Source organism: Aspergillus lentulus (assembly GCF_001445615.1).
Source record: "Aspergillus lentulus DNA, contig: Alt16, strain: IFM 54703, whole genome shotgun sequence".
NCBI classification, from domain to species: Eukaryota; Fungi; Ascomycota; class Eurotiomycetes; order Eurotiales; family Aspergillaceae; genus Aspergillus; species Aspergillus lentulus.
The window spans coordinates 612795-636766 of record NW_028322113.1 but is presented as its reverse complement, the minus strand read 5'-3'; the positions used below and the strand labels follow the sequence as shown (position 1 = coordinate 636766).

The following is a 23972-nucleotide window of genomic DNA, read 5'->3' as shown; positions in this document are numbered from 1 at the left end:
TATCAATGATGAAGAGATGAGACAGGCAACTCTCTGTAACAAAGAGAAGTGTACAGCTATGCCGAGTAAGGTATGCTTTGTTAAAATCATTGAATAATGAAAATGGTATCTGAGGCGCAAAGAGCCAGCTTTTGATGAAGCTTACTAGAAAGCTACCTAGCCATCCGATATTGGTATCATCTGTTCATTTCCCATTCTGCGTAATCAGACAAAACCGTCATTGACCACATGTCGATAATAAGACATCGAAAGAAAGAAATAAAAACAAATCATTAACACCATACACCACGCGGTAAGAATAGCCCATAAAACTACATTGAACGTAATCATAAAGCCCATTTAGGTAGAAGCGGAAGCCCACTCAACGACCTCCAACGCACACATGACAAGTATGAGAGTCGAAGGGAGAATCCTAGGATCTGTTAGTGCCTGAACCTTGAGCTTGAGCATCATGTAAGTAACTTACCACACAACGTAGCTCTGGAACAGAAGCTTCGACATGGCAGAGACGTATACATTATTGATCTGGCAAATCTGTGCCAGTTGCAGAGCGGACGGAGCTCCAGTAAGCAGGAAGCAGACGATTATGAAGATTGGATCGCCCAAGATACTGATAGGGACGTGTTTAGCGAGCAGAGCAAGGAGAGGTGCCATAATCAAGGTTGGGAGCAGCATGCGTGCCACGAGCGAGGCAATAATGAGCTTCTTCTCTTCCTTGGGATGCCCCATGTCTTCGAGCGCTTCTTGGGACAAAGTGTTTCGTGCGAGGTTGGCTCCTAGGACGACCAGAATCAAGGGTACAGCAACTTGAGCATTCTGGTTGATAGCTCTGGTGACCGAATTGTTCACGAACGTATCCTCGTCGAAAAACAAGTTGTGTAGGGACGGCACGGATGCCACGATAATCGACACAAGCATAGCCCACAGCGGAGGGTTCATGAAGTCCCATAGGCCACGGAGAAACCTTTTAATACCACGAGCACAAACAGACAAGGGCTTCTGTACACGGCTCGGAAGGCGATTGTACACTGCTTTTGTGCTCTTCTCCCAGCCGCTCGCGATACAGCTTGTCATGCGACTACGGCGTTGTCCCAGATACCCCTTGACTCGTGTGAACGGTCCCTTTTGGTGCTGGTGACCTTCATGCGACAACTCAACGCTCGGAAACAATAGGATGTGGCCTCCAGTACTTTGGCGCGGAAGGAACGGTCCGCTGGGAGGTGGCCCGATTAGGGAAGGGTGGTGGTCTGGTTCATTGTTTACTTGGCCATGAGTGGGCAGCTTCGTATAGGAATACGTCTGAGCTGTCACGGGGGTCTGTTCACCGGACCTGAACTCATCCGTGTCACCGGAAGACCCCGCTGCATGGTGGGTAAGGGTGTCAGAGCTTCGACTTCTGATAAGTGGCTCATCTGGGTCGGTTTGGTTCGGGTTGTCGCTGTAGCGTTCCTGCCCTTGCTCAATTCGGGACACACCGTCTTCCCTATCTGCCTCTTCCAGGTATCGTTCCTTCGGAGCGAGAAGAACATGATAGCCCCAACTCCAGCGCACGAGCTGACCTAATTGCTGAAATATGAGTAGGTATAGAATTCCACGGGCCGCGACTTCGTCATCGTTGTCATTAGGGACTTTGCTCCAGTGAAGGCCTTTTAGGGTCTGCGAAAGCGACATGACGAGGGAGATAGGTAAGGAGTTCGAGTTACCAAAGACCTGTTAATAAAGGAGGTTAGATAGGGAATGTAGTGAAAAGATTTCGAAATACGTACAGCCATTGCTGCCACAAAATTAGCCTGTCGTTTTTTGAAGCGGAAACATCGCGATATAACCCAAGCACATGAATAAGAGACGAAGGTCTGGACGATGAAGATAAACGGGATGATGGCGAGATCAGTGATTTTCTCGGCCGTCAGTTGAGAACCAAGTTTGATGAAGACTGCGCGATATTAGCTTCAAGTCATCCACTGGAGGCAACAACAAAAAGTTACATACTCAGACATGGGGTAAACAGCATGACGTTGAGGTTAGCGACCAACTTCTGAGCTTCTGCATCGAACATGCCCTGTCTGGCAACTATGTAACCAGGCAAGCTGACACATACTACCTCCAACACAGCTTCGAAAACCAGAAGGACGAGGTGGAAGAATGATGGATGGCTCGAATGGCCGCCATCCTGAAGCACCCCAGCATTCATGATCCCCGATGACATTTGAGTCATGAACTGGCGAGGAACCAAGGGGTTGACATTGTGAAGCGATTTAGGAGACGTAAAAATGGCCATGGACTGGAGAAGTGATTGATCAGAACCACCCGACGGAGAGGATGAGCGAAGGATGTTGGTGGCGGAGCGCCGAAGGTGATGTCGTCGATGAGAGATCCTGACTATTATTTAAGGTTGGGGCTGGTGCTCGGAAAGTGAGCGACGGTCGGGTCGGCCTTTCGAGCTTCAACAGGGATTGGGAAAAGGTAAAATTTCAGCGTGAGAAAGCGGGATCAGGTGAAAAATATTATACACAGTTGTAGTGTCAGTGGAATATTGAAGATGCGGATGAGACGAGATGGGATTGAAAGCTCATGGTAGTTACAGATCAGTGGCAGTAATGGATGTGGCAGTGTGAGACGGCGAATCGCCCAGAGACTGAGCTGAAGGGAGTCTTAGCGCCAAGATTTAGATAGTCGAAGGAAGATCAATACTGATAATACAAAGTAAAGTTTCAGGACACGTCGATAATGCAACAGTTCAGGCGACAGGCTGAGATATTGATGATATAATCACTACCTGATCCTCTGTGCGACTACTAAGCTGCCAGCGATGTTAACACCTGTTTTGAAGCTTCTTGTTCTTGTAGAGTTGATCAGCCATAAACGCCAATTCTGACGCAAAACATGTGCCAAGAATCCAATCAGAATAGAAGGAAGCACTATAATGTCACATTCCGCTGTACAGAGCAGTGATTGGCTTTATCATGATCACTTATCTTTTGGCTCGCCACCGAACTGTCAACCTACGTACCTTGGTACTTTCTAATAGGGTACTTCTCTATCAGTTCTACCCCGCAGGTACTTATTTCACTTGAGCAACTTCCTTTCCGATTTGATGTGCGAATCTAGGTACAGACAGGTGCCCATCGAGTCTTTTCTACTTACAGGTGAACGTCCTTGGCATGTGGTACAAGAACACATAGGCCCATCTTCGTTCTCTCACCAGGATGCCGAGAGACCAGGCGATTTCAAAAGGTGGTCCATATCATCCTATTTCATATCTAGATACTGCAGGTTATTTTGAAGTCGTCGGTATTATACAGCACTACAGTTCTTATTTGAGATATTCACTTGGACAGCCATTGGGATCTTTATCTCCATCACGTCATGATCGGCACACATCTTGGATCCCTGCAGATACCTTAAAAAGTTTCGATTGTCTGAGAGCAGCAGTATGTAAAGTCATTACTATCCTCACTGTGGTCATTTGGTGGCTCTCGACTTGGCCGCATCTGACTCAAAAGAATAAGGAGAATTTTGATACTTGATACCTAAATTCATTGTCAAGAAAAGAACCGCCGACAAGTTCTCTAGGTTGGACTGGCTCCCAAGCCACGCGCATTTGCATTATATGATTGCTCCGTACTATCATCATCCGACATTTTATGTGACTTCATCTGATGCATATGACAGGTAACGGCTTGCTTTGGTGTCTATACCTGAATCAAGGCGGGAGAGCCTAGGAGCAAATATGGATAATAATAAGCAAACAATCAACGGACTTTGCCTCCATTCCGATCCAGACAATACGATTGGCTGATCGCAATTGTGTCGAGTCAAACATTCATGTATTGCACCATCCACAGCAGCGCCACAACGGGAGGACCTCAACCGATCGGCAACATAGCCACTAAAGCCCGCCAATGACAGCTCCATTTGATCAATCATCGATACCCTAGGTACCTTACGGACTACGGAGAACTCTGAAAGATTCGGGGCAAAGGATTCAGAGCAATGGACAGAGAGCAGAGAGCAGATAGCATAGCACAATATACAGCATCTGGTGAGGCCATAGTGAATGACAGCAAATATAATATCTAACGTATATTCTCCAAGTTAACACCTGAGAAGGTGAGGATGAAATTGATGAACTAATAACTTGGGAGGCTTGAGTCTGACGTAGTGTGGGGTTATTGGTTCTCCAGAAAACAAGATCAAACCCGCGCGATTATATTACAAGTTGGTCATTCCGCAACAATAATGAGAGCTTCTTTTTGACATGTGCTGTTAAAGCAAGAAATAGCCTACCTATCCAGATACTATTAGAGCTATTAAATCAATGATAACATCATAGTTTGACTGGACAGAAACGAAGGCACCTAATTTGTCAAATTGATTTTGCTCCGTGGGTGTTAGCCATAGATCTGGTCTCGCAGTTCCGTGTCCCGATGGTAGAGTCGGATAGTTCGGTTCGACGCAGCCTGTGCTTCTTCTACTGTTTTTGTGGTGGAACCTCGTCTGTAAAGAATCAAGACTATGCAAGAAGTCAGTCTAGGACTTTTGCAGGTTAGACATGAGGTAGTGAATCAGTGGCCGAAAAGAGTCGTTGATAGTAGATAATCCCTTTCTACATCGATAACAAATAAATAATATTGCTGCCTCGTCCACCTTGCGTAAGGCGACACACCTTGAGCGCCTAGAAGCCAACCATTGGCTGGTCTTTCTTCCCGCCAACGCACCAACGAGAGAAACGCATCCCCCGGCCATAGTATACGTATCGCGTCAATCCGAGTATGCAAATATATGGTTGATGGTTGCAGATGACTACTTCCACTACTCTACTACCAATATCCCATTCCACTATCATAATTAAATTGGCATTCCGCCATCTCCCAAGTCAACTCAGGTTCAAGCAAAACGTGCTCATTCCTTGATCAATCCTTGAACAGCTGAAAATTTCTCGACCATCCACAGCCAAGATTTCCCAGTTTGCTTGGCTGCCACACTTGCCCCAGGCATAATTCCCTGGATCTCCATCTTTTATCTCAGCACTCCCTCCTCTCTTTCGCTTTCTTATGCTCTTTCCTACGGAGTATATCTCTGGAAATCTATTCCGTTCATACAATTACCCGGCCTTCCCCTCCCTGGCATCTTCTCAAGGCACCGGGAGACTCTGCAAGTAATTCACACTACTTGAGTTTCATCTATCCAGCCTTGTTTTCGGTACGATTCTTGCCCCGCGTTGAGGCAAACTGCCACTATTCCCTAGACTCCGCAGGCTCTTTCACGTCAGATATCTAACTCTTGTGACAGCAGCGGTGTTCATTTACAAAAGCTTCGATCTATCGCTTCCTCAGAAAACTAGCTCAATCTGGATTCTCCATCTTCCCTCCTTTCATGATCGCCGCCCTGGGTTGTCCGTATCCCGATCGAAGAAAAGTACCCGAAACGGCACCCTCTTTCCCATCGACTTCACGATGAGCGCGGCTACAATGAGCCCAGAACAAGACTCGGTCGCAGAGCTTCCCTCCGCTCAAGTCGAAATTGACAACCGATCCGACAACACAACGGACGACGACCTTTCCCCCTCTGTCAGTGCTCCTCCGTCTCTTACTTCAGTACCATCCCTTCGGTTGGACCGGGATATGACATCGGGGATAAGTGCTTCGTCTACTCATTTGGGCCAAATCAATGCGGCTCGGCGTGGTGCAGCGACGCCGACACGGCCGCACGCCTCCATGAGTAGCGCGCAGCCGGGCGGCTTGAATCAGGACATCCTGGCTAAGATGAAAGCCTTCTCCCTCTCCAGACAGGGTGCTCCCCCGCATTTACCTCATGCTGTCTCTACCGGAACAATCCCTTCGTCCAGACCAAGCATTTCCGGTTCGCCAAGTCCGGTAGGAGGGCCATCGCCTCCGATGGGAGGTGCACTTGCCGGACGACTTCCCCCGACAGCACGCCCTCATGGTAAAAATTGGGCGTCTTCACCCTCGGTGCCGGGAGCTACTGCAGGTTCTCATTCGCCTTCACCGAAAACCGGCAGCCTGGCCGCAAAAAGAATGAAGCCAGGGTTGAAACTGTCAGATGCCACTGGCCCTGCGACTGGTTCTGGAACCAGCTCGCCTGGCGATGGTTCTTCGGACGCATCTGGAGGGTCGGCATTCAGCAAATATTCAGAGTACATTGACACAAAGGCGGGGACTCTGAATTTCAAGAACAAGGCGATCCTGCACGGTGGCGGCGTCGAATTCTCGTCCGGACATAGTTTCAGCATCTCGTTAGATGAGGTTGAGCGACTGGATGAGCTAGGTAAGGGCAACTACGGAACGGTCTACAAAGTTCGACATAGCCGGCCCCAGATGCGCAAACCTGGTATGGGGCTTCGCGGCATCATTAGTCGCCCAACTGAGGACTCGACCCCGGATAGCACTTCGGCGACTAAGCCCCAGGACAATCTTTCCGGTTACATTATGGCGATGAAGGAGATTCGCTTGGAACTGGATGAAAACAAGTTTGCCCAGATTATCATGGAGTTGGATATTTTGCACCGTTGCGTTTCGCCATTCATTATCGACTTCTACGGCGCTTTCTTTCAGGAGGGTGCGGTCTATATGTGTGTGGAATATATGGACGGAGGCTCTATCGATAAACTCTACAAGGACGGCGTACCCGAAAACATTCTTCGAAAGGTCGCATTATCCACCGTTATGGGATTGAAGACCCTCAAAGACGATCATAACATCATTCATCGGGACGTGAAGCCTACTAATATTCTTGTCAACTCTCGAGGTCAAATCAAGATTTGCGATTTCGGCGTGAGCGGCAATTTGGTCGCCAGTATCGCGAAGACAAATATTGGCTGCCAGAGTTATATGGCACCTGAACGTATTGCAGGAGGCGGCGTGCAGCAGTCCGGCGCGACTGGTGGTGGAACTTATAGTGTGCAGAGCGACATCTGGAGTTTGGGCCTGACCATCATCGAATGCGCTATCGGTCGCTATCCATATCCCCCGGAAACTTTTAACAACATTTTCAGCCAGTTGCATGTGAGTTTTAACCCCTTTCTCAATTAATCTGCAAAATCTGCATGGTCGAACATATTCTAATGTCATTTTAAGGCTATCGTGCATGGGGATCCGCCAACGTTACCGGAGGAAGGATATTCGGAAGAGGCGCATGCATTCGTCCGCGCCTGCTTGGATAAAAATCCCAGCAAGCGCCCTTCGTATAGTACCTTGCTCAGACATCCCTGGCTTGCTCCCTTGATGCAACCCCCGACGGAGTCGAATGGTACCGAGGCAACATCTGCCGCTTCGTCTGACGGCGGCCAACCTGGCGGGCCCGATACGAGTACTGCAACCGAGGATGAGGAAGTGGCGGAATGGGTCAAGGAGCGAATTGAACGTCGCCAACGGGGACACCTACAAGAGGCAGAGAAACCTGCATTGCATGCAGTGGCTCTGGACGCAGTGCCCGGTAGCCCTCTGCTTGATGATCCCTCCTCGCTACCGTCACTTTCTTAGGACTATCCTATCGGGTCAGCTCATCTCTTATAACGCCTGAACATTTCATTTCTTCTCAATAATTCCCATTCTCTATCTTCTATTTCCTGTTGGACCGAGCGAGTGCATGAAAGGAGGACTTGTTGGCGCTGGCGCCGTCTGGGCAGTTCTCCATTTCCTTCAACCTGCAATTTTCATCATTGATGCTGTTGTTTCTCTTCGAACTCACATCTACGTGCTGCAAAGCTTTACTTCTGTGTGATGAATTCCGAAACGTAAAGTACCTGCAGCTTGAATTCCTATTGTCTCTCATGTAAATAGATACATAACGTTTCGATACCCTTATTTCGGGTTAGATCATCTCCCAAAATAGGACGACCTCATATCTCTCCTGTCCTTCTTGACTCTGAAGGATTTGTCATTTCTGTGCCGTTCATCACCAAACGCTTAGCAATCAATCGCGTCACGTGTGGCTACGATGACCAAATCTCCAGCCTCGAACGCTAAAATCAATGCATATCGGCGAAGTCGGCGTTCATATTCGGGAGATTAGAAAACTCAGAAAGCGCCCGTCAATCTTATAAGATAGCCATTGAGAGGCAAATTGGTCGTTGTGGACGGTAATCTGATTTCACTGCCTACTGCTCTCCTCCGCTGACTTGTGCGTCAGCAATCCGTATTCTCCGTCATCCACCACGGTCCGGGTTCCCCGCCAGCTTCAATCCTGGGAGCATCCATTTTAGCTCTTGATTACTTTAGCTAGCCTTTGCCCCTCTGAATAATCCATCCTCCCTCCCTCCTTTCTCCCCTCATTCGACATCCACCACCTGCAGAGGGGTCAATAAAAAACAGAAAAACTGGACCCTCCATGCTCTTCCGCTCCTCGCTTCACATCCAGCTTCCAGCTCAAGCATTCAAACCTCGTGTGCCGCAACTGGTCCGTTCATCGACTATCGTTCAGTCTGCTCGAGTCATCTCTACAGTTGCAGATCGACGAACCAAATCTGCGATTCGAAAACTGGATTCTCCCGCTCTGATTTCCAAGACAGCGCCGCGTCTCGCCTCACTCTCTCGACACTTTTCATCGACTGCGATTGTGGCGGACTCCAGCAACATGGCTCCTACGGACGTTCAGCAGTATGACTATATTGTTTTGGGTGGTGGTAGTGGTGGTAGCGGTAGCGCACGGCGTGCCGCTGGCTGGTACGGTGCGAAGACTCTGATTGTGGAGAGTGGGCGGTCTGGTGGTACTTGCGTCAATGTCGGGTATGTTCTGTGCCTTGCTCCCCGTGCGGACCAGGGAAGCGTGGGATATGCTAACTGAAGGGTCTGCAGCTGCGTCCCCAAGAAGATGACCTGGAATTTCGCTTCCATCAACGAAGCTCTCCACGTCGGCGAGCACTACGGCTACGACATCCCCAAGGACATCAAGATCGACTACCGTCACTTCAAGGAAACCCGCGATGCCGTCATCAAGCGTCTGAACGGTGCCTACGAGAGAAACTGGGGCAAGGAAGGCATCGACCTCGTGCACGGCCGCGCTCGATTCGTCGAACCCAAGGTCATCGAGGTTACGCTCAGTGACGGCGCAAAGGCGCGGTACTCAGCGCCTCACATTCTCATTGCGACCGGTGGCCGGCCCACTATCCCCCCTGTCAAGGGCGCCGAGCATGGTATCACCAGCGACGGCTTCTTTGAGATCGAGGAGCTCCCACCCAAGGTTGCTGTCGTGGGTGCGGGCTACATTGCCGTCGAGCTGGCTGGTGTCATGGCCGCAGTCGGCGTGGAGACTCACATGTTCATTCGGGGCGAGACGATGCTGCGCAAGTTCGACCCTATGATTCAGAAGACGATGACGGAGCGGTACGAGGCGACCGGCGTGCGCATACACAAGAAGCACGGCGGGTTCAAGGAGGTGCAGCTGGTGAAGGACGGTAAGGGCAAGGACAAAGTGCTCAAGCTGATTGGCAATGACGGGTCGGAAGAGGAATTCAACGAGCTGCTGTGGGCTATCGGTCGTCAGCCCGAGGTCGAGGATCTGCATCTCGAGGTCCCCGGCGTGAAGCTCAACGAAAGTGGCCACGTCGTTGTCGACCAGTACCAGAATACCTCGGCGGAGGGTGTTTATGCCCTTGGCGATGTCACTGGCGTTGCGGAACTGACACCAGGTACGTTACTCTCTTCTTTGTCCCTCTATTGAACAACGTGACTAAATACTTTTACCTCGTGTAGTCGCCATTGCAGCCGGTCGCCAGCTCGGCAGTCGTTTGTTTGGTCCCCCGGCCCTAAAATCCGCCAAACTGTCCTACGAGAATATTCCCACTGTCGTCTTCGCGCACCCCGAAGTCGGCACTATCGGTCTGACCGAGCCGCAGGCCCGCCAACGCTACGGTGACGACAAGGTCAAGGTCTATTATACCAAGTTCACCGCGATGTACTACGACGTGCTCCCGGCAGAGGAGAAGAAGAAGAACCCTACCGAGTTCAAGATTGTGTGTGTCGGTCCCGAGGAGAAGATTGTCGGTCTGCACATTCTGGGTCTCGGCGTGGGCGAGATGCTGCAGGGTTTCGGTGTTGCGATCAAGATGGGCGCTACCAAGAAGGATTTTGATAGCTGTGTTGCTATCCACCCGACCAGTGCAGAGGAGTTGGTGACTATGCGGTAGATTCTAGAGAGAGTTAGTTCTAGACAGTGAATAAATACAATAGACATTGTACATGGATATATATATTTCGGGCGGTATTGTCAGAACCTCGATTGTTTAAAGACAACTGGCCATTATTCAATCAATCTTAAAGTAATGAGAGAGAAAACAAAGGGAAAAGAGCTCATCCTCTCCCACAGTACAACAGATATTATTATTTATTATACATTAATTAATATATGATAAAAAAAGTGAGGAGGGACGACATCAACAAAGCCAACCCCACCAACAAGGAAGGAGGGACGGAACAAAAAAAGTTGTTCAAAAAAGGAAGGCCCGAACCGCGACTCGAACGCGGGTCTCATCCATACAGGGCTCTTTTGAGAGCCGAAGTGTACACCTTGCGGTGCTCTACCCCGAAGGATGAATCGTACCTCTGGACCATTCGGGCGATTCTATGGTAATAGCAAAAAGAATAAGGATAATGTTAAGGGCAGCGTAGGACAAGTGAGCAAAAGAACAATGCAAGGAAGCGCAAGGGAAGGGAGTATGAAGAATATAAGGAGGGGGATTGCGCCTGTGCTATGTTTGACATCATCATTCTTATTGATCTTGCTTGCTATTACCATAAAACGCCCGAATAGTCCAGAGGTACGATTCATCCTTCGGGGTAGAGCACCGCAAGGTGTACACTTCGGCTCTCAAAAGAGCCCTGTATGGATGTTTTTCGCCAGCTTAAAGTCTTTGGAAGCAGTGAATCAAAATAAAAGTTTAACTAAAAAGATCATTAAGGATATACCACCTCTTACACTTAATTTGAAATACTTAATTCCAAAAGTAAAAGTCTTTGTATAAGTATTTTAAAAGGAATGTACTGAGACGCTGTAAGATGGACTTCAACTTTCTCCTAACAACCTCTGTACCAAACATCAACACCAACCATACCTGCTGAAACACTGTAACACTTCTCTGCCAGATCATCTCCTCTCTACCTCAGCCTACCTTGTTCAAATAATCCTTTCAATCTACATGTCTTGCCTTTTTTTTTGGACTAATGACCAGTCATTAATCTTCTACCCTATGTAATACCAGAGCACTATAACTTGGATGTATATGCTGCTTGCCAGGGACACTAATCACTCAAAGTAACATTTACCCAGAGTTAACACTGTATAATTATAGTCTCAATTACTTCACTAGCATTGACTAACCTATTATAAGTAGTTAGATCTCTCCTTCTCTTCTACTCTTGCATCTATTCTAATAATTTACCAGATAAAGGCAAGTGGTTCCCCTTCAAATACCCTCATTAGGTTATCCAAGACTGAAGAGAATACATCTATAGTATGGCCTCCTTTCTTAACCATTTCAAAACTTCACATATTATCCACAGGCTGGCAGGTTGAGTATCTAGTATCATGTCAAGTTGATATCAATAGGTATCCTGTAGAATCACACTAATATAAAGCTGCCTAATAACTTCCTTACAAACATCTATCTTAAGTTTTCTTACACACCTATTCTACACCACTCTAACATGAGATAAATACTCTTAAGGTTAATATTTTACTGTCTATAGATTTTAATAGCTCTTAGCTTTCTTTTAATCTCTTTATTAGCAGCATCTGTTTTATTTGTGCTGTTGGTGTTAGCATGAATATCAATATAGGTAAGCTTCTTAAGTTAGCCAGTGGTAATAATTATAAGGTAATAAAGATCCTAGGCTCCTATGTCCCTGGTGAGATAAGCTAGAACAGTCTCCAAGAAATTTCTTATGCTAATAATGCCTCTAGCCATATAATGCTATCTTCTATTTCTGCAGCATTAATGATGCCATCAGTTTCTGCACTAGCATCTGTCGCAACTGCTGATTAGGAGCATCATAACATTCAGCACACAGCTGACCTGTAGGTCTCACTCTGTTATTAGCTGGTGTCACAACTAATGAGGTTCTACTGCTATAGGTGCGAGCTTGCTCCTAGATACCATACTAATTAGGAACTGTAGACGACCTTAACAGATGTAATAATCATATCTGGTTCGAATGGCCTGTGAACATGGCAAAGACCATGAACTGGGAAGATGCTTCCAAGCATGAGATGAGCATCCTTAGCCATTTTGTCCATACAGGCTGGAAGGAGAATGACCGAGAATATGCAGAAACCCTCCAATTTTACAAAGTAAGAGAAAAGAATTACAATGTATGCATGCTGAACCAATGCTAGTGATTTACCCTTGGACCATTCAAGATCATCATCTTTATAGCTTATCAAGAGTATTAAATGGTCTATTAAATACTCCCTTTCTACTGCAGTTTGAGTCAGGTGATGTAAAGCAACAAAAGATGGAAGTTCAGTAGCGTATGAAAAGTAGTACTCTTTGAAAGATTTTTGTATGTAAAGTAAGAGTAAATTATGTTTCCGGCTCTGTATTGCCTACTGGTGCAGCTATTTCTGGTAGAGTATCATTTTCAAAGCAGTGCAATGATGGCGGCGTCTGCCAATGAGACCTCTGAAGTCAGCATGGCCTGCTATGTCACTACCTAATACAGTAAGCAGGCTGGCGCTTCATTGGCTTCAGCCCAACCACTATTCTGCATCACAAGACTGTGACTGTAATCTTTTATTCCACCTTGTCGCTCTTCAGTGAACCTGCTATCAATGCCTCCACGTCGCCGTCCCAAGATATGTCTGTGGGCTCGTTTTCGAACGTGGCTTCGCTACGCACACTCACCCCTCCGACTGCGTGGTAGTCGCATCCGCCTCAGACATCAGAACAAGTATCCCCTGCTCACACTCCTGCGCATGTTCATCCCCTATCCGTCCTGGTCCTTCCCAATCCCCGGTTTCATTTTCTCTCCGCGAGCTTATCGAAGATACGAAGAACGAGACCGGCATCATCACATCTCATTTTGACGATATCCATAATCTCCGCTCTATTCCTATCTGGCGCATGCGTGATACGCCCCTGCGCTCGATTTACCGGCTCTATGAGCTCCACCTCGCTGATCATTACGAGCTGTTGGGGTGGGAGACGGAATATTTCTTTTATCGCCGAGACTGGAAGCTACGGGACATACCAGACCCGGGAGATCCTGATCCGCTTCGGTATGCGATTGTCGCATCCATTGTTGAAGAATTGCACGAGGCAGTAAATTGGAGATTGAGCCCTGGGTCTGCGGAGGAATCGAGAGCATGTGTATCGTGAAGAAGATGGAGACCCATGGCCGCCTTTCACTCCGGAGGAACTGCCTGGTTGGACCAAGAAGGTGGCCCCTGCTGATAAGGATCTACTGAGGCTGTCGGTGCCGCCAGAATCACTGGATGCGGAGGGGAATCTGGTGCTTGAGGCTAATGGTAAAAGTCCCAATTTTGCCCGGCGTAATATTATCACAAACTCGGGGTGGTTCTATACTATCTAGGAACGATTCGATTGCTACTCCTCGAGTATTGTTTGATTCGGTTGTACTGTATCTACTCCTGGCAACTGGTGAGTACACACTTAAACTAGAGGAAAGCAAGAATAATTCCAGTAGGAAGGTACTACGCAAAATTGGTTGGTGATATAAAATCACTGACTTGTTAATCACTCACTAATAAGCGAACATGAGGCCAAGCCCAGTTGCGGCAGGTCTGGATGCATTAATATCAGCTACTTTAAACAAACAGAAGTGAAGAGCTATATTCATCCGTATCCCTCCATTACTCAAGTTAGTTCACCGATATGTTCTGCAAAAGCTTGCTCATGCTTTTAGAATCTGACCGTTTTCCAACCCCCGCCAAGACTGTCTCAGCCCTACAGCCGCCTGGCGGCCATTTAGGGAACTTCGAGCTCAGCTTCCTGTACCTTTCCCAGGGTACTTGATCGTCTCCAGCATTCCAATAGCGCTTGAATGACCTAATGTTACCTCTTCGGCGGCTGTCCTTGACGCCGCGGCGTACTATGTTCTCCTTCGCCAGAAAGCCGCTCTGGCGGTTACCGCCCGACAAGGGGCCTTCAATTCCTCAGCGGGAACTTGTCGACGAGGAGGTTTGTCCTAACTATAATTCGGCGGCTTTCTACCCAGCAAAGTCGGGAGAAGTACTGGCCAAGAAATTTCAACTACTTGTCAAAATCGGATGGGGATCACAATCAACCGTATGGCTCGCCCAAGACATGTCAAGGTATCTATCCACATCCGCCTCATATTGAGTACCGAGAAACTGACCCTGGCCCTCACAATCAAGACTGAAATGGCAGACTGAACAAACAGTGGCTTTGAAAATAATTAACAGCAACAATTCCGACGATGCTCGGCATGAAAAGGAGATTGAGAGCCATATCTCGCAGCAAGATCCAGAGCATCGTGGTAGCGTGATTCTACGGACATGCATGGATGACTTCGAGGTAACTGGCCCGGAAGGAAAGCACACGTGCCTCGTGTATGAGCCGATGAGAGAGCCTCTCTGGATTTTACAGAGGCGTTTCGTTGATCGCAAGCTTCCGCTGCCCATTGCGAAGGCCTATATCTACTTCCTCCTTGTTGGTCTTGATTATCTTCACTCAGAGTGCAAAGTTGTCCACACGGGTGAGTGCTTGTCGCAATTCTCCTCTGACTATTCTGGATTATAAAAGCCCTAACCTACCTATCAGATCTAAAGCTGGGGAATGTCCTCATGAGCTTTGAAAACGAAAACATTCTTGCCAACTTTATCAAACGACAACAACCGATGCAATACAAGGTTGATGGCGAGAGTGGTCGGACTATCTACCGCTGCCATAATGACTTCGGTGCTCTCGACGGGAGAGCAATCAAAAATATGATTCCCAAAATAGCCGATTTCGGGCTCGCAATAAGTCTCGACAAGCTGTCTACTCGAGACGGAATGGTAGGAGAGCAAATTGGCATTTATCCTATTCAACCAGACTATTATCGTGCTCCAGAGGTAATCCTTGGCTGCGGTTGGGACTTTAAGGCAGATATTTGGAATTTTGGGGTATTGGTAAGACCCCCGTCACTGCTTTCTAGAGGTGAATGTACAACACGACGTGCTCTTTTACTTCCTTTTCTTTGGTTGCAATCGCTGGCTTGGGCTTAATGCTAATAATTTTGTTCGGCAAGTTGTGGAATATCCTTGGGAGCAAGGAGTTGTTCCAGCAGGTGCATGATACAAACGGCCAATATGATGCAAAGTCACACCTCGCGGAAATGATTGCTCTACTCGGCCCGCCCCCCGGGGTATTGCTCGCGAAGTTAAAGGCCATGTCAGAGCGCAACTGGCCCCAGCCTGTCACGAACGATGCTGGCAAGCTCTGCAATAATGCTCAAGAGTTCTTCGATGGCCCTTTCTTTAACGCAGAAGGTGGGTTGACAAGTAACCCGTACTTCAATGCCTGGCATACTGACTGTTCAAGATAAATTCCGCCATAATGAGTTGATTCCGTCCCGAAGCTTAGAGGACACAATCCAATTCTTCGAAGAGAAGGATCGAGAAGCATTTTTATCTTTTGCTCGACAAATGCTCACCTGGCTCCCGGAGAAGAGGAAGACAGCTCGCGAATTGATGGATCATCCGTTTCTCAAACTTGGGAGTTGATCAACAGCATCAGTACTCATGCCCTGAAAGCGCTGTCAGAATGCAACGCCGTCTATGGAGAGACAAGGGAGGCATGCGGAGGAGCATCTTTCAAGGATGCTACCTACGTCGGCTACCACCAGAAATCCACCTCACTTGTTGCCCACAAGAATGCCATTCTAGGCCTTCTCATATCCAGTAATCAGACTATCGCCCAGTAGCGACCTCATACAGCCCAGCCCGCCCGGATGTTTTCCCCATCGAGACGTTCGATTTCCTCTTGCATGCGCTTCGCAGCCTGATTGCCCTCCTTTGAGAGCTCTTCTGTCAGCGCTCCGTGTGTGGTTCGTCCACATGCAGTAGGAGGGTCCCCAAAGCCATTAATACGCGAGGAAAACTTTCTGAAGAGACAGCAAAAAAAAAAAAAAAAAAAAAAAAAAAAAAAAAAAAAAAAGGGAAAAACATACAACAGCTGGGGTTCGTGCTGGTCACCCAGGGTATACACATTCCCAGGTCGCTAGGTTGCAAAATCGCATATCTGTTGCCTCACTGTGCAATATACGACTATATGGTCTAGTTATTGTCTCTGTTACCTGGTTGTTTTCTCTCACTGTACAAACGGAATTGAACATCACTCTTTGTGATGGGGAGCGAAATTTATCTTTGCTTGCTGGAAAATGGCTTTGAATGACTGCTTGGGCTTTTATTTAGTAGGTATTAATTTTATTCATTAAACCCTCTAAAGCATGAGGTGGAATATATTGATATAATAGCAGTGAAGATGTTCTTTTCAATACTTGAGTATTGCTCCCTATCTTTTTCTAGGTTAGCTAGGTAGTTATACTGCTTATGCACCTCTTCAGGACATATACTCTCTGCTATTCTTCTAAGAATCATCAATATTTCCTTAAATCCCCATTTCATGTAGCAGGGAGGGCCCGCTGGAGGCTCAGGCTGCCTGGCCAAGCCATACAGCCCTCGCAAAGTGAAAAGTCATATCCAAACTAGACACTAGCTGCGGGTCATATAACTTTTGTACTAATTAATATACTAGTCAGCCCTATTTAATAACTCTACTTCCTATTACTCCCTTTTTTAAGTTTAGTCTATATGGCCTTAGTTAGGCTTCCATAGTAATTTCCTACTATCTAAACCTAGGTTATAGGTTGGACCGGCTCCTAGCCCGTGACATTTCAGGTCATTAAGGCTGACACTACCATCGGCTTTCTTAGTTTTAGTAAAAGCAAGGATGATATCCAGGGATCTAGAACTTATATTCTACTTAATATATGCAGCAGGTATATGATTTAGGTTATCTTTAGTTTATATAAAAAATATAAATACAGCAACCAGGCCTTTCTCTCTCACGAATAGTGAATAACTAGTTAGGCAGCTCTGTGGGTACATAGGCCGTAGAGATGTAGAGTTGCAATAACCGAACCACCAAAATCGAATCCGACCCTCACCAAACTCAGAGAAGTGAGGTTCAGTTCCTAGATTGCGAACCCGCAATGGATTAGGTTGTGGGTCAGGGTCAGATCTAGGGGGTTCACCAGTTAAACCACTAGAAGCCTTTTCTGAGTAATTTCACAAAATCCTTAGATATCTCTCATAGTTTTGATATCACTATTCAGGCAACCATAGGTGCTTATAGGAGACTACTTACCCTGTCTATTCTATACTTACTCAGGCTTACCTAGGCTCGCCCACGGCCACATGACTAAAACGCAGCATCGCGCGACGGCAGCACCCACTAAACCTTTGACTATGTTGAAGATGTAATTAGGTGGGTCACTAGTAAATCCTGGCTGTTGTATATTAAGACTTCGCATAGGCTTTTTAATCCATTAGGTTTAACGCTGGGAACCTTATTTTATTCACCCTCCTTACCTAAATCTTACAGAGAGTCATTGCTAGACCAGGTAGACCATTTATTGATGGCTAGAATATCCGCTAGCAATAGAAGTGTATGCACTTGTTGCTCCTTGAAAAGCTGGATTCCACGAAAGTCTTCATTTAGATAGAGGAGAGAACATTAACCTATCACGCATAGAGTCCTTCTCCTGGATCAAGTGATAAAAAAGCTGCGAGCAGCAAAAATGAGAGGAAGTCAATACAGCATTTGACCATATCCCATCCTAAATCTACCGCCAGCTAGCAGTTGCTGTGGCGGTGGTACCGGAGCATCCGGTAGGAACAGTGTAGCTGCGGTTTGGGCCACTCTCCCAGATGACGCTCCCGTCAGTCTCCTTCTTAATGAACTTGTATTCGAATGTCGTTCCTGCTGGGAGATTAATTGTCGTGATCCACAGCGGGTTCGAGGCGCTGTACCGGCTGGCGGACAGCGCCACCGCGTTATTGGTGGACCAAGAGCCCAATTGGCTGATTGACCCAGTGATAAAAATGTTCTCTCCGTAGGTCGTGGTCACCAATTCATTAAAAGTGACGGGGATAAGACTAGCCGTAGCGGTGCAAGTGGACGTGGACGTGGAAGTCGAAGTGGTACTTGTCGTCTTGGAGGTTGTAGCACTTGTAGACGTAGAGGTTGTAGTACTTCCAGACCCAGAAATCGCAATGTCGGCGCAGTGAAGGTAGACTTGTGCAGTCTGGAAAGAGTTCCATCTGAAGCGGAGCAAGGTATGGTTGGAGGAGTAGTTCGGGATTTTGATCCGCTTGGTTACGGTATAACCACCGGCAATTGTTGTCTTGCAGGAGTTCAGTGGCGCCCTGTCAACTCCCTCACAGGCCCGGGCAGTATTAGCCTGGAAGGCATTACACGTGAACCAATCATTTCTCCAACAGGCTTTTCCCTCTGTACAATCCGGGTTGTACCCACATGTCTGGCCAGAGACATCGGTGCATTTGAGTTCACCCTCCAGGAAACAGTCCTCTGCAGCCTGCTTTTCAGCATTGGTTGGGAGGTAGCCTGGAGTTAGGAACTTATCAACCAGGGTTTGGTTCTGGCAGATACCATATGTGAACATGCCACCGTGGTCGCCATTCGCATCGACACACCATTGAACCTCAACAACTTCCCCAGAAGTATAAGTTACCACCGGTTCATTACCCCAGTGATCACTGGGCTGGTTGTAGTCAACGCTAACACGGGCATTGTAGCCACATGGCCCACTCCGGCCAACTTGAGCTTCCTCAAGATCAGGCCAGGCTGTAACTGGTTCCAAGATAGAACATTCGGGACACGTATCAATACCAGCCTAGAATACGTAGAATAATCATCAACATTATGCAAGGAGAAGGGAATCACTTGCACCCTTACCTCGAACCCAAGACGGGTACGACTCGCAGGGATAGTCAGATATCCATGTCCATAAGCCGACGCGAAACAGCCCGCAGCCACCAAAATGGAGAAAATCATTGTTATATGTAGTGATAGGACGAGGAATGGCCAATTATATTGGTTTAGGGAAAAGCTGAAGAACTAAAAGAGGTGAAGAAATTGTGTGATAATGGCATGAACAAACCCAGAGCAATGTGCCCTTTCACTGTTATATATGTTTCTGAAGCAAAGTCACGCCACTTGGTGTTGTCTGCATTTGCCAAAAGTGGTTGTAAGAGAAAAGTTACTTTGCTCTTACAGGCTTTCCTTGACAAGCCACATTAATCTATTCTGTGGCCACAGAGGAGCATTCAACAATCGTTGTTATTCACACTTTGCCACCGAGATGTTACTCAAGCCAGTCGAATTCCCGACAACTGCCCGAGCGCAAGGAGAGCTGGGGAAACGTAACTTGTCGTTCAGCCCGCGCTGTCAGCTATCCAAAGCATATTGAGCATATGCCAGGCATGAGATGCCACGGTGCTCAGGTTCCCTAAGCGAGCCAAATGTCCGACAACTGCCCGAGCGCAAGAAAGTCCGGGGAAATGCAATTTATTGATCAAACCCGTGCTCCCAGTCGTCCAAAACATATCAGGACATATTCCAGGCATGAGATATTCGCTGTGCTCGGGCTAAAGCACGTCCAGGTTGAGTTGTCCACAAAAGGTCCCCCAAGCCAGCCAAATTCCCGACAACTGCCCGTGTGCACTAAATCCCCGGGAAAAGCAGGTTATGGGGTCAGATTGTAGTAGGTATTGTACCTCAGTTGGATGGTTCGTAGCCCAGCATGAATCCTTCACAAGGCCCCTGGCTAAACTAACCCGCACTTGGGTCTAAAGACCCTAGGTGAGTTAGGTGAGTTCGGGAGGACTATAACACATTACTCTTATATCTACATATTCTATATGTATTGTTGGTTGTGGAGGTGCTGTATGGGGACATTGCGGGCTTGCGGCCCGGGCCCGTCCCCGATCTGGCGGAACTTTCCAGCCAGACGGCCTGAAGGTCCATATCATAAATTATAAAATCCGCCCAAAACTCAGTTAACCGGGTCATGTAGGACCTGGTGTTTATCACGGATTAATGACGGATTTTTCAAAATTCAATCTGCGCTTTGTGATGTGAATCCAACCCCATGGAGATCAAACTGCTTTGCACCTTATTTTCCCCATGGGGAAACCTCGGTGAAAGAATGTTGAAGACTGTGGTGATGTCCTCCGGTAATACGAACCTTCTGGCTGCATCATCACATCCCAGGCGTCTACCTAAACCCCACGGCAATATGAGATCCACACGGGCCCCAGAAATCAAGATGTGTCTCGGCAATGAAGGACACCCAGTCAAGGAACAGCCGACTGCAGATTTCCCCGGAAGCAAGAGCCTAACAGCTTCTTGGGCTTCATGATACCTCTGACCTGTAGCAAATATAAGATGCAATGCTGCCATGGCTGCCACAGCATTTCTTCCCCATAATCTTTCCATTCAAGGCAGAAGAGCCTGCCTGAAACCAAACTTCCCCAGACAGCATTCACAGCCTCACTGTGGGTTTACTTCTCCGCTATGCGATTTCCCTTGGCGGTCGAAGACCACCTGTATCGTGGTAGGGCTGAAGGTCATGCGGAGGACCCTCACCAGGAAAGTCTAGATCACGACCTTGCTTATTACACTCTCCTAGCCCTCGGTGGTCTGGCCATGATCATCTTTGCTTGGGCTACATATTTCCGTCTGGTGCGATACATAAGACTCGTTTTAAGTCTTAATGACGAACGACAATGCTACTTTGCACGCCCATACCGTCCCCTAGCAAAGTTGAGAGTTCATCTCATTGATGCTCCTCTCTTTTCTAGACGCCACAATGCGGAGCTCCGTCTTTCTCGAGCCGTCAATATGGGTACCTTGCCGAGCCGATTCCAGACACTGTTACTCCTTGCATTGATCAGCATGAACGTTGTTCTGTGCATAGTTGCAATACCATTTGGCACAAGCACAGAGACTTTGGGAAGCCGAATGCGGCACCGTTTCGGCACCATTGCGACGGTTAATCTAGTGCCTCTCGTTTTGTTCTCAGGCCGAAATAATCCCTTAATCTCACTCCTCTCGATCCCGTTCGACACGTTCAACCTGCTCCATCGTTGGCTTGCTCGTATAGTCATTCTGGAAGCTCTTGCCCATGCTTTCGCGTGGTGTATCCCCAAGGCATCTGAAGGTAACAACCCTTGCCTATACCTTGAAATCTGCTTGGTGTAATGCCGATCACTGATCCTACATATTCGCTTTTATAGTAGGTTGGAGTGGTGTAGGAGCAGCATTGCGTGAAAGCACCTTTTTAAGGAATGGTCTCATTGTGAGTGATTTATCCACATGCACTAATTCTCAGGCGTGAGAATGCGCGGACTTACTGAGTGAATTGAATAGGCTCTTTGTGTCTTCACTGGGTTGTTATTGCATTCCCCGTCACTGATTCGCCATGCATTTTACGAATCATTTCTCCACCTACATATCGCAATGGTAGCCGTTGTGTTTGCCTACCTCTGGATGCATCTCAGAGGCCGTTCCGCTGAGAATTACCTTCTTACGGCATTAATTCTCTGGGCCATTGAGGTAAAAACACATCCTCTGCCCTGCCGGCCACAGTGCCGGACTATAATGCTGCCATTAGTAACCGCCTCAGACAGAGAGCTATTCGGGTTTCAAGGATTGTGTATCGAAACTGGGGCCTAAGCCTTACCACTGCATCCATCGAAATTCTTCCTGGTGACGCAATGAAGGTCGACTTGCATATACCTCAGCCCTGGACTTTTGAACCTGGCCAGCACATATTCTTGTGCATCCCGGCCGTCGGGTGGTGGACTTTTCACCCATTTTCGGTCTGCTGGGGTGATGTGCAGCAGGAGGGAGAGAACCTCCGGAGAGTAACTTTCTCGCTCTTGGTTCGTCGCCGAACAGGCTTCACTGACACGCTTTTCCAACGTACGTTGAAGGCTACGGACTGTCGGATCACTTTACCGGCGATTGTGGAAGGGCCGTACGGTGGTGGGATTGCCACTAATACCATGGAATCATACGGTACAGTCCTTCTCTTCTCTGCAGGGGTTGGGATCAGTCACCAATTACCATTCATTCAACGTCTCGTTCAGGGTCATGTGAAGGGCAATGTCGCGGTGCGTCGGCTTATTTTAGTCTGGATCGTTCGTAAGCCTGAACACCTGGACTGGGTACGGCTTTGGATGACCCAGATACTTGGCATAGAAAAATGTCGGGAGGTGTTGGTAATCAGAATTTTCATCACCGTTCCGTGCGATATTAAGGAGATTCGATGGCTGGATGGTCCGTCCGCTGCTGTGGTCGAGATTCTTGCGGGTCGTCCCGATGTTGCTTTGGTGGTTAGGAAAGAAGCCAGCAGGCAGATTGGAGCGATGGGAGTGCTTGTCTGCGGAACAGGAAGTTTGAGTGACGATGTTCGATCCGCATGTCGGAAGGTACAGAGTACGTCGCAGGTCGATTATATCGAAGAGAGCTTTACTTGGTAGGGGCCAAGAACAAAGCCACTGTATTGCATTGACCGCGGTTTGAAGGGTGCCGATACTTTTATTTCTTTCTTTTTTCTTTCTTGTTGCTATTCTTTCTGTCATATCAACGGTACTTGTCCCAGAGGTTGTGATTCATAGTAATCACCATATACGTTCATCTGCAAAAGGGATTGTAACCCTACTGACAAACATAGTATTGCTCAACTTACCTATTCCCATAGATATATGTCTATAATGTGCCTCTGATCCTATTATCCCACTACAGATGCGAATTCGGCATCACCTCAGACACATCTCTATTCCAAATCCCCGACTTACCCGGAGACAAAATCCCACTCGGATCCAGCGTATCCAGCGTACGCTTCATGACACCCACAACCTTGAAATCGAAGAGTCATTGAAGTCCAACTTCCTCGTTAGATCGTCCATATAGCTCACATGCGTGCGGTATGATATATACCCTAGCTGCACCGTCTCGCACGAGGCGCCGACACAGCTGGTGGACGGGCGCCTCCTCCTGCAGGGTGTAAATGATGAGCCCAATACCAATCACATAGCGAAGGTAGATGTGGAAGTCGGCGAAAAAAAAGTCGAACTTTGAGTCCATGGTGCGCTGTTTGGCGGTTAGGTACCATTCGCACAGTTCGCGGCCGGATGCAGGGACGACGGGCGAGTAGTCGATGTGCGCGCCGCCAATTTCCGAGCGACTATCCACAATTCCCAGTGGTGTGAGTGTGGGGATGCCGCTGCGCGGGACTTCCTCTTCCTTGATACCGGCCGCCGTGATAGCCACTTAAGGATCGAGTAGCATTTTTATCTTTTGCTCGACAAATGCTTACCTGGCTCCCGGAGAGGAGGAAACAGCTCGCGAATTGATGGATCATCCATTTCTCAAACTTAGGGGTTGATCAACAGCCCGGTTACTTTGGGAAATGAAGCAAACCCTATGGAGCACCCTCTAGTTGGAAACGACAACATATGCAGGTGGCCCAGAAGCGAACTTGGAAGCCACCATCACCTTAGGGCCTACTCTCTCCAATGTCAGGGTGCGGTCGATAGCCCGCTGGGATGCTTTTTTCATCGAGATGTTCGATTTCCTCTTGCATGCGCGGGGCCGCCTAATTGCCCTCCCTGGAGCTCTTCTGTCAGCGCTCCGTGTGACGGTTCGTCCTCATGCAATAGGCGGGCCTCTATAGAGCTCCCAAGGCATAATACGCGAGCAAATTTCTTGAAAGGACAGCAAAAGTCCAAAAATCATACAACAGCCGGGATTTGATTTGCTTGTGGTCACCTACCTAACTACTAACCAGCCGGCGTGTGCTTCAACGCAGTCAAAAGGTCAGTGGGTGCTGCCGTTGCGCCACACTGCTTTTAGTCGCGCGACTATGGGTGGGCTTAGTTGAGTGTAGAATAGACAGGGTGAA

At 47.9% G+C, this 23972-nt stretch overlaps 7 protein-coding genes and 1 non-coding gene across 8 annotated transcripts; 4 read left to right on the top strand and 4 right to left on the bottom strand.

Annotated features, from left to right (window-relative positions):
• Positions 1-339: 339 nt before the first annotated feature.
• Positions 340-2278, bottom strand: ALT_7695 (Auxin Efflux Carrier superfamily; the record flags this gene model as incomplete). Its single annotated transcript, XM_033560861.2, has 4 exons — positions 340-412; positions 467-1710; positions 1767-1933; positions 1990-2278. The coding sequence occupies 4 exons, from the start codon at positions 2276-2278 to the stop codon at positions 340-342; spliced, it is 1773 nt and encodes a 590-aa protein (XP_033416752.2).
• Positions 2279-5456: 3178 nt separating this feature from the next.
• Positions 5457-7502, top strand: pbs2 (mitogen-activated protein kinase kinase PBS2; the record flags this gene model as incomplete). The annotated part of the gene is made up of 2 exons (XM_033560860.2): positions 5457-7025; positions 7098-7502. The coding sequence occupies 2 exons, from the start codon at positions 5457-5459 to the stop codon at positions 7500-7502; spliced, it is 1974 nt and encodes a 657-aa protein (XP_033416751.2).
• An 847-nt stretch (positions 7503-8349) lies between these two features.
• On the top strand, positions 8350-10147 carry glr1 (glutathione-disulfide reductase GLR1; the record flags this gene model as incomplete). The annotated part of the gene is made up of 3 exons (XM_033560859.2): positions 8350-8747; positions 8817-9649; positions 9714-10147. 3 exons carry the CDS (start codon positions 8350-8352, stop codon positions 10145-10147), a joined length of 1665 nt encoding a protein of 554 aa, XP_033416750.2.
• Positions 10148-10459: 312 nt separating this feature from the next.
• ALT_t154 lies at positions 10460-10577 on the bottom strand. Its single transcript has 2 exons — positions 10542-10577; positions 10460-10494 (listed from the first exon to the last, which is right to left on the bottom strand). It is a non-coding gene; the product is annotated as a tRNA-Pro (tRNA).
• A 2209-nt stretch (positions 10578-12786) lies between these two features.
• ALT_7692 (uncharacterized protein) lies at positions 12787-13547 on the top strand (the record flags this gene model as incomplete). The annotated part of the gene is made up of 3 exons (XM_089600307.1): positions 12787-12814; positions 12879-13233; positions 13310-13547. The coding sequence occupies 3 exons, from the start codon at positions 12787-12789 to the stop codon at positions 13545-13547; spliced, it is 621 nt and encodes a 206-aa protein (XP_089455200.1).
• Positions 13548-14068: 521 nt separating this feature from the next.
• On the top strand, positions 14069-15702 carry ALT_7691 (putative serine/threonine-protein kinase; the record flags this gene model as incomplete). The annotated part of the gene is made up of 5 exons (XM_089600306.1): positions 14069-14289; positions 14353-14693; positions 14759-15108; positions 15228-15468; positions 15521-15702. 5 exons carry the CDS (start codon positions 14069-14071, stop codon positions 15700-15702), a joined length of 1335 nt encoding a protein of 444 aa, XP_089455199.1.
• A 2123-nt stretch (positions 15703-17825) lies between these two features.
• ALT_7690 (uncharacterized protein) lies at positions 17826-19057 on the bottom strand (the record flags this gene model as incomplete). The annotated part of the gene is made up of 2 exons (XM_033557379.2): positions 17826-18896; positions 18959-19057. 2 exons carry the CDS (start codon positions 19055-19057, stop codon positions 17826-17828), a joined length of 1170 nt encoding a protein of 389 aa, XP_033413270.1.
• A 3137-nt stretch (positions 19058-22194) lies between these two features.
• On the bottom strand, positions 22195-23436 carry ALT_7689 (uncharacterized protein; the record flags this gene model as incomplete). The annotated part of the gene is made up of 4 exons (XM_089600305.1): positions 22195-22448; positions 22867-22927; positions 23009-23340; positions 23388-23436. The coding sequence occupies 4 exons, from the start codon at positions 23434-23436 to the stop codon at positions 22195-22197; spliced, it is 696 nt and encodes a 231-aa protein (XP_089455198.1).
• Positions 23437-23972: the final 536 nt, after the last annotated feature.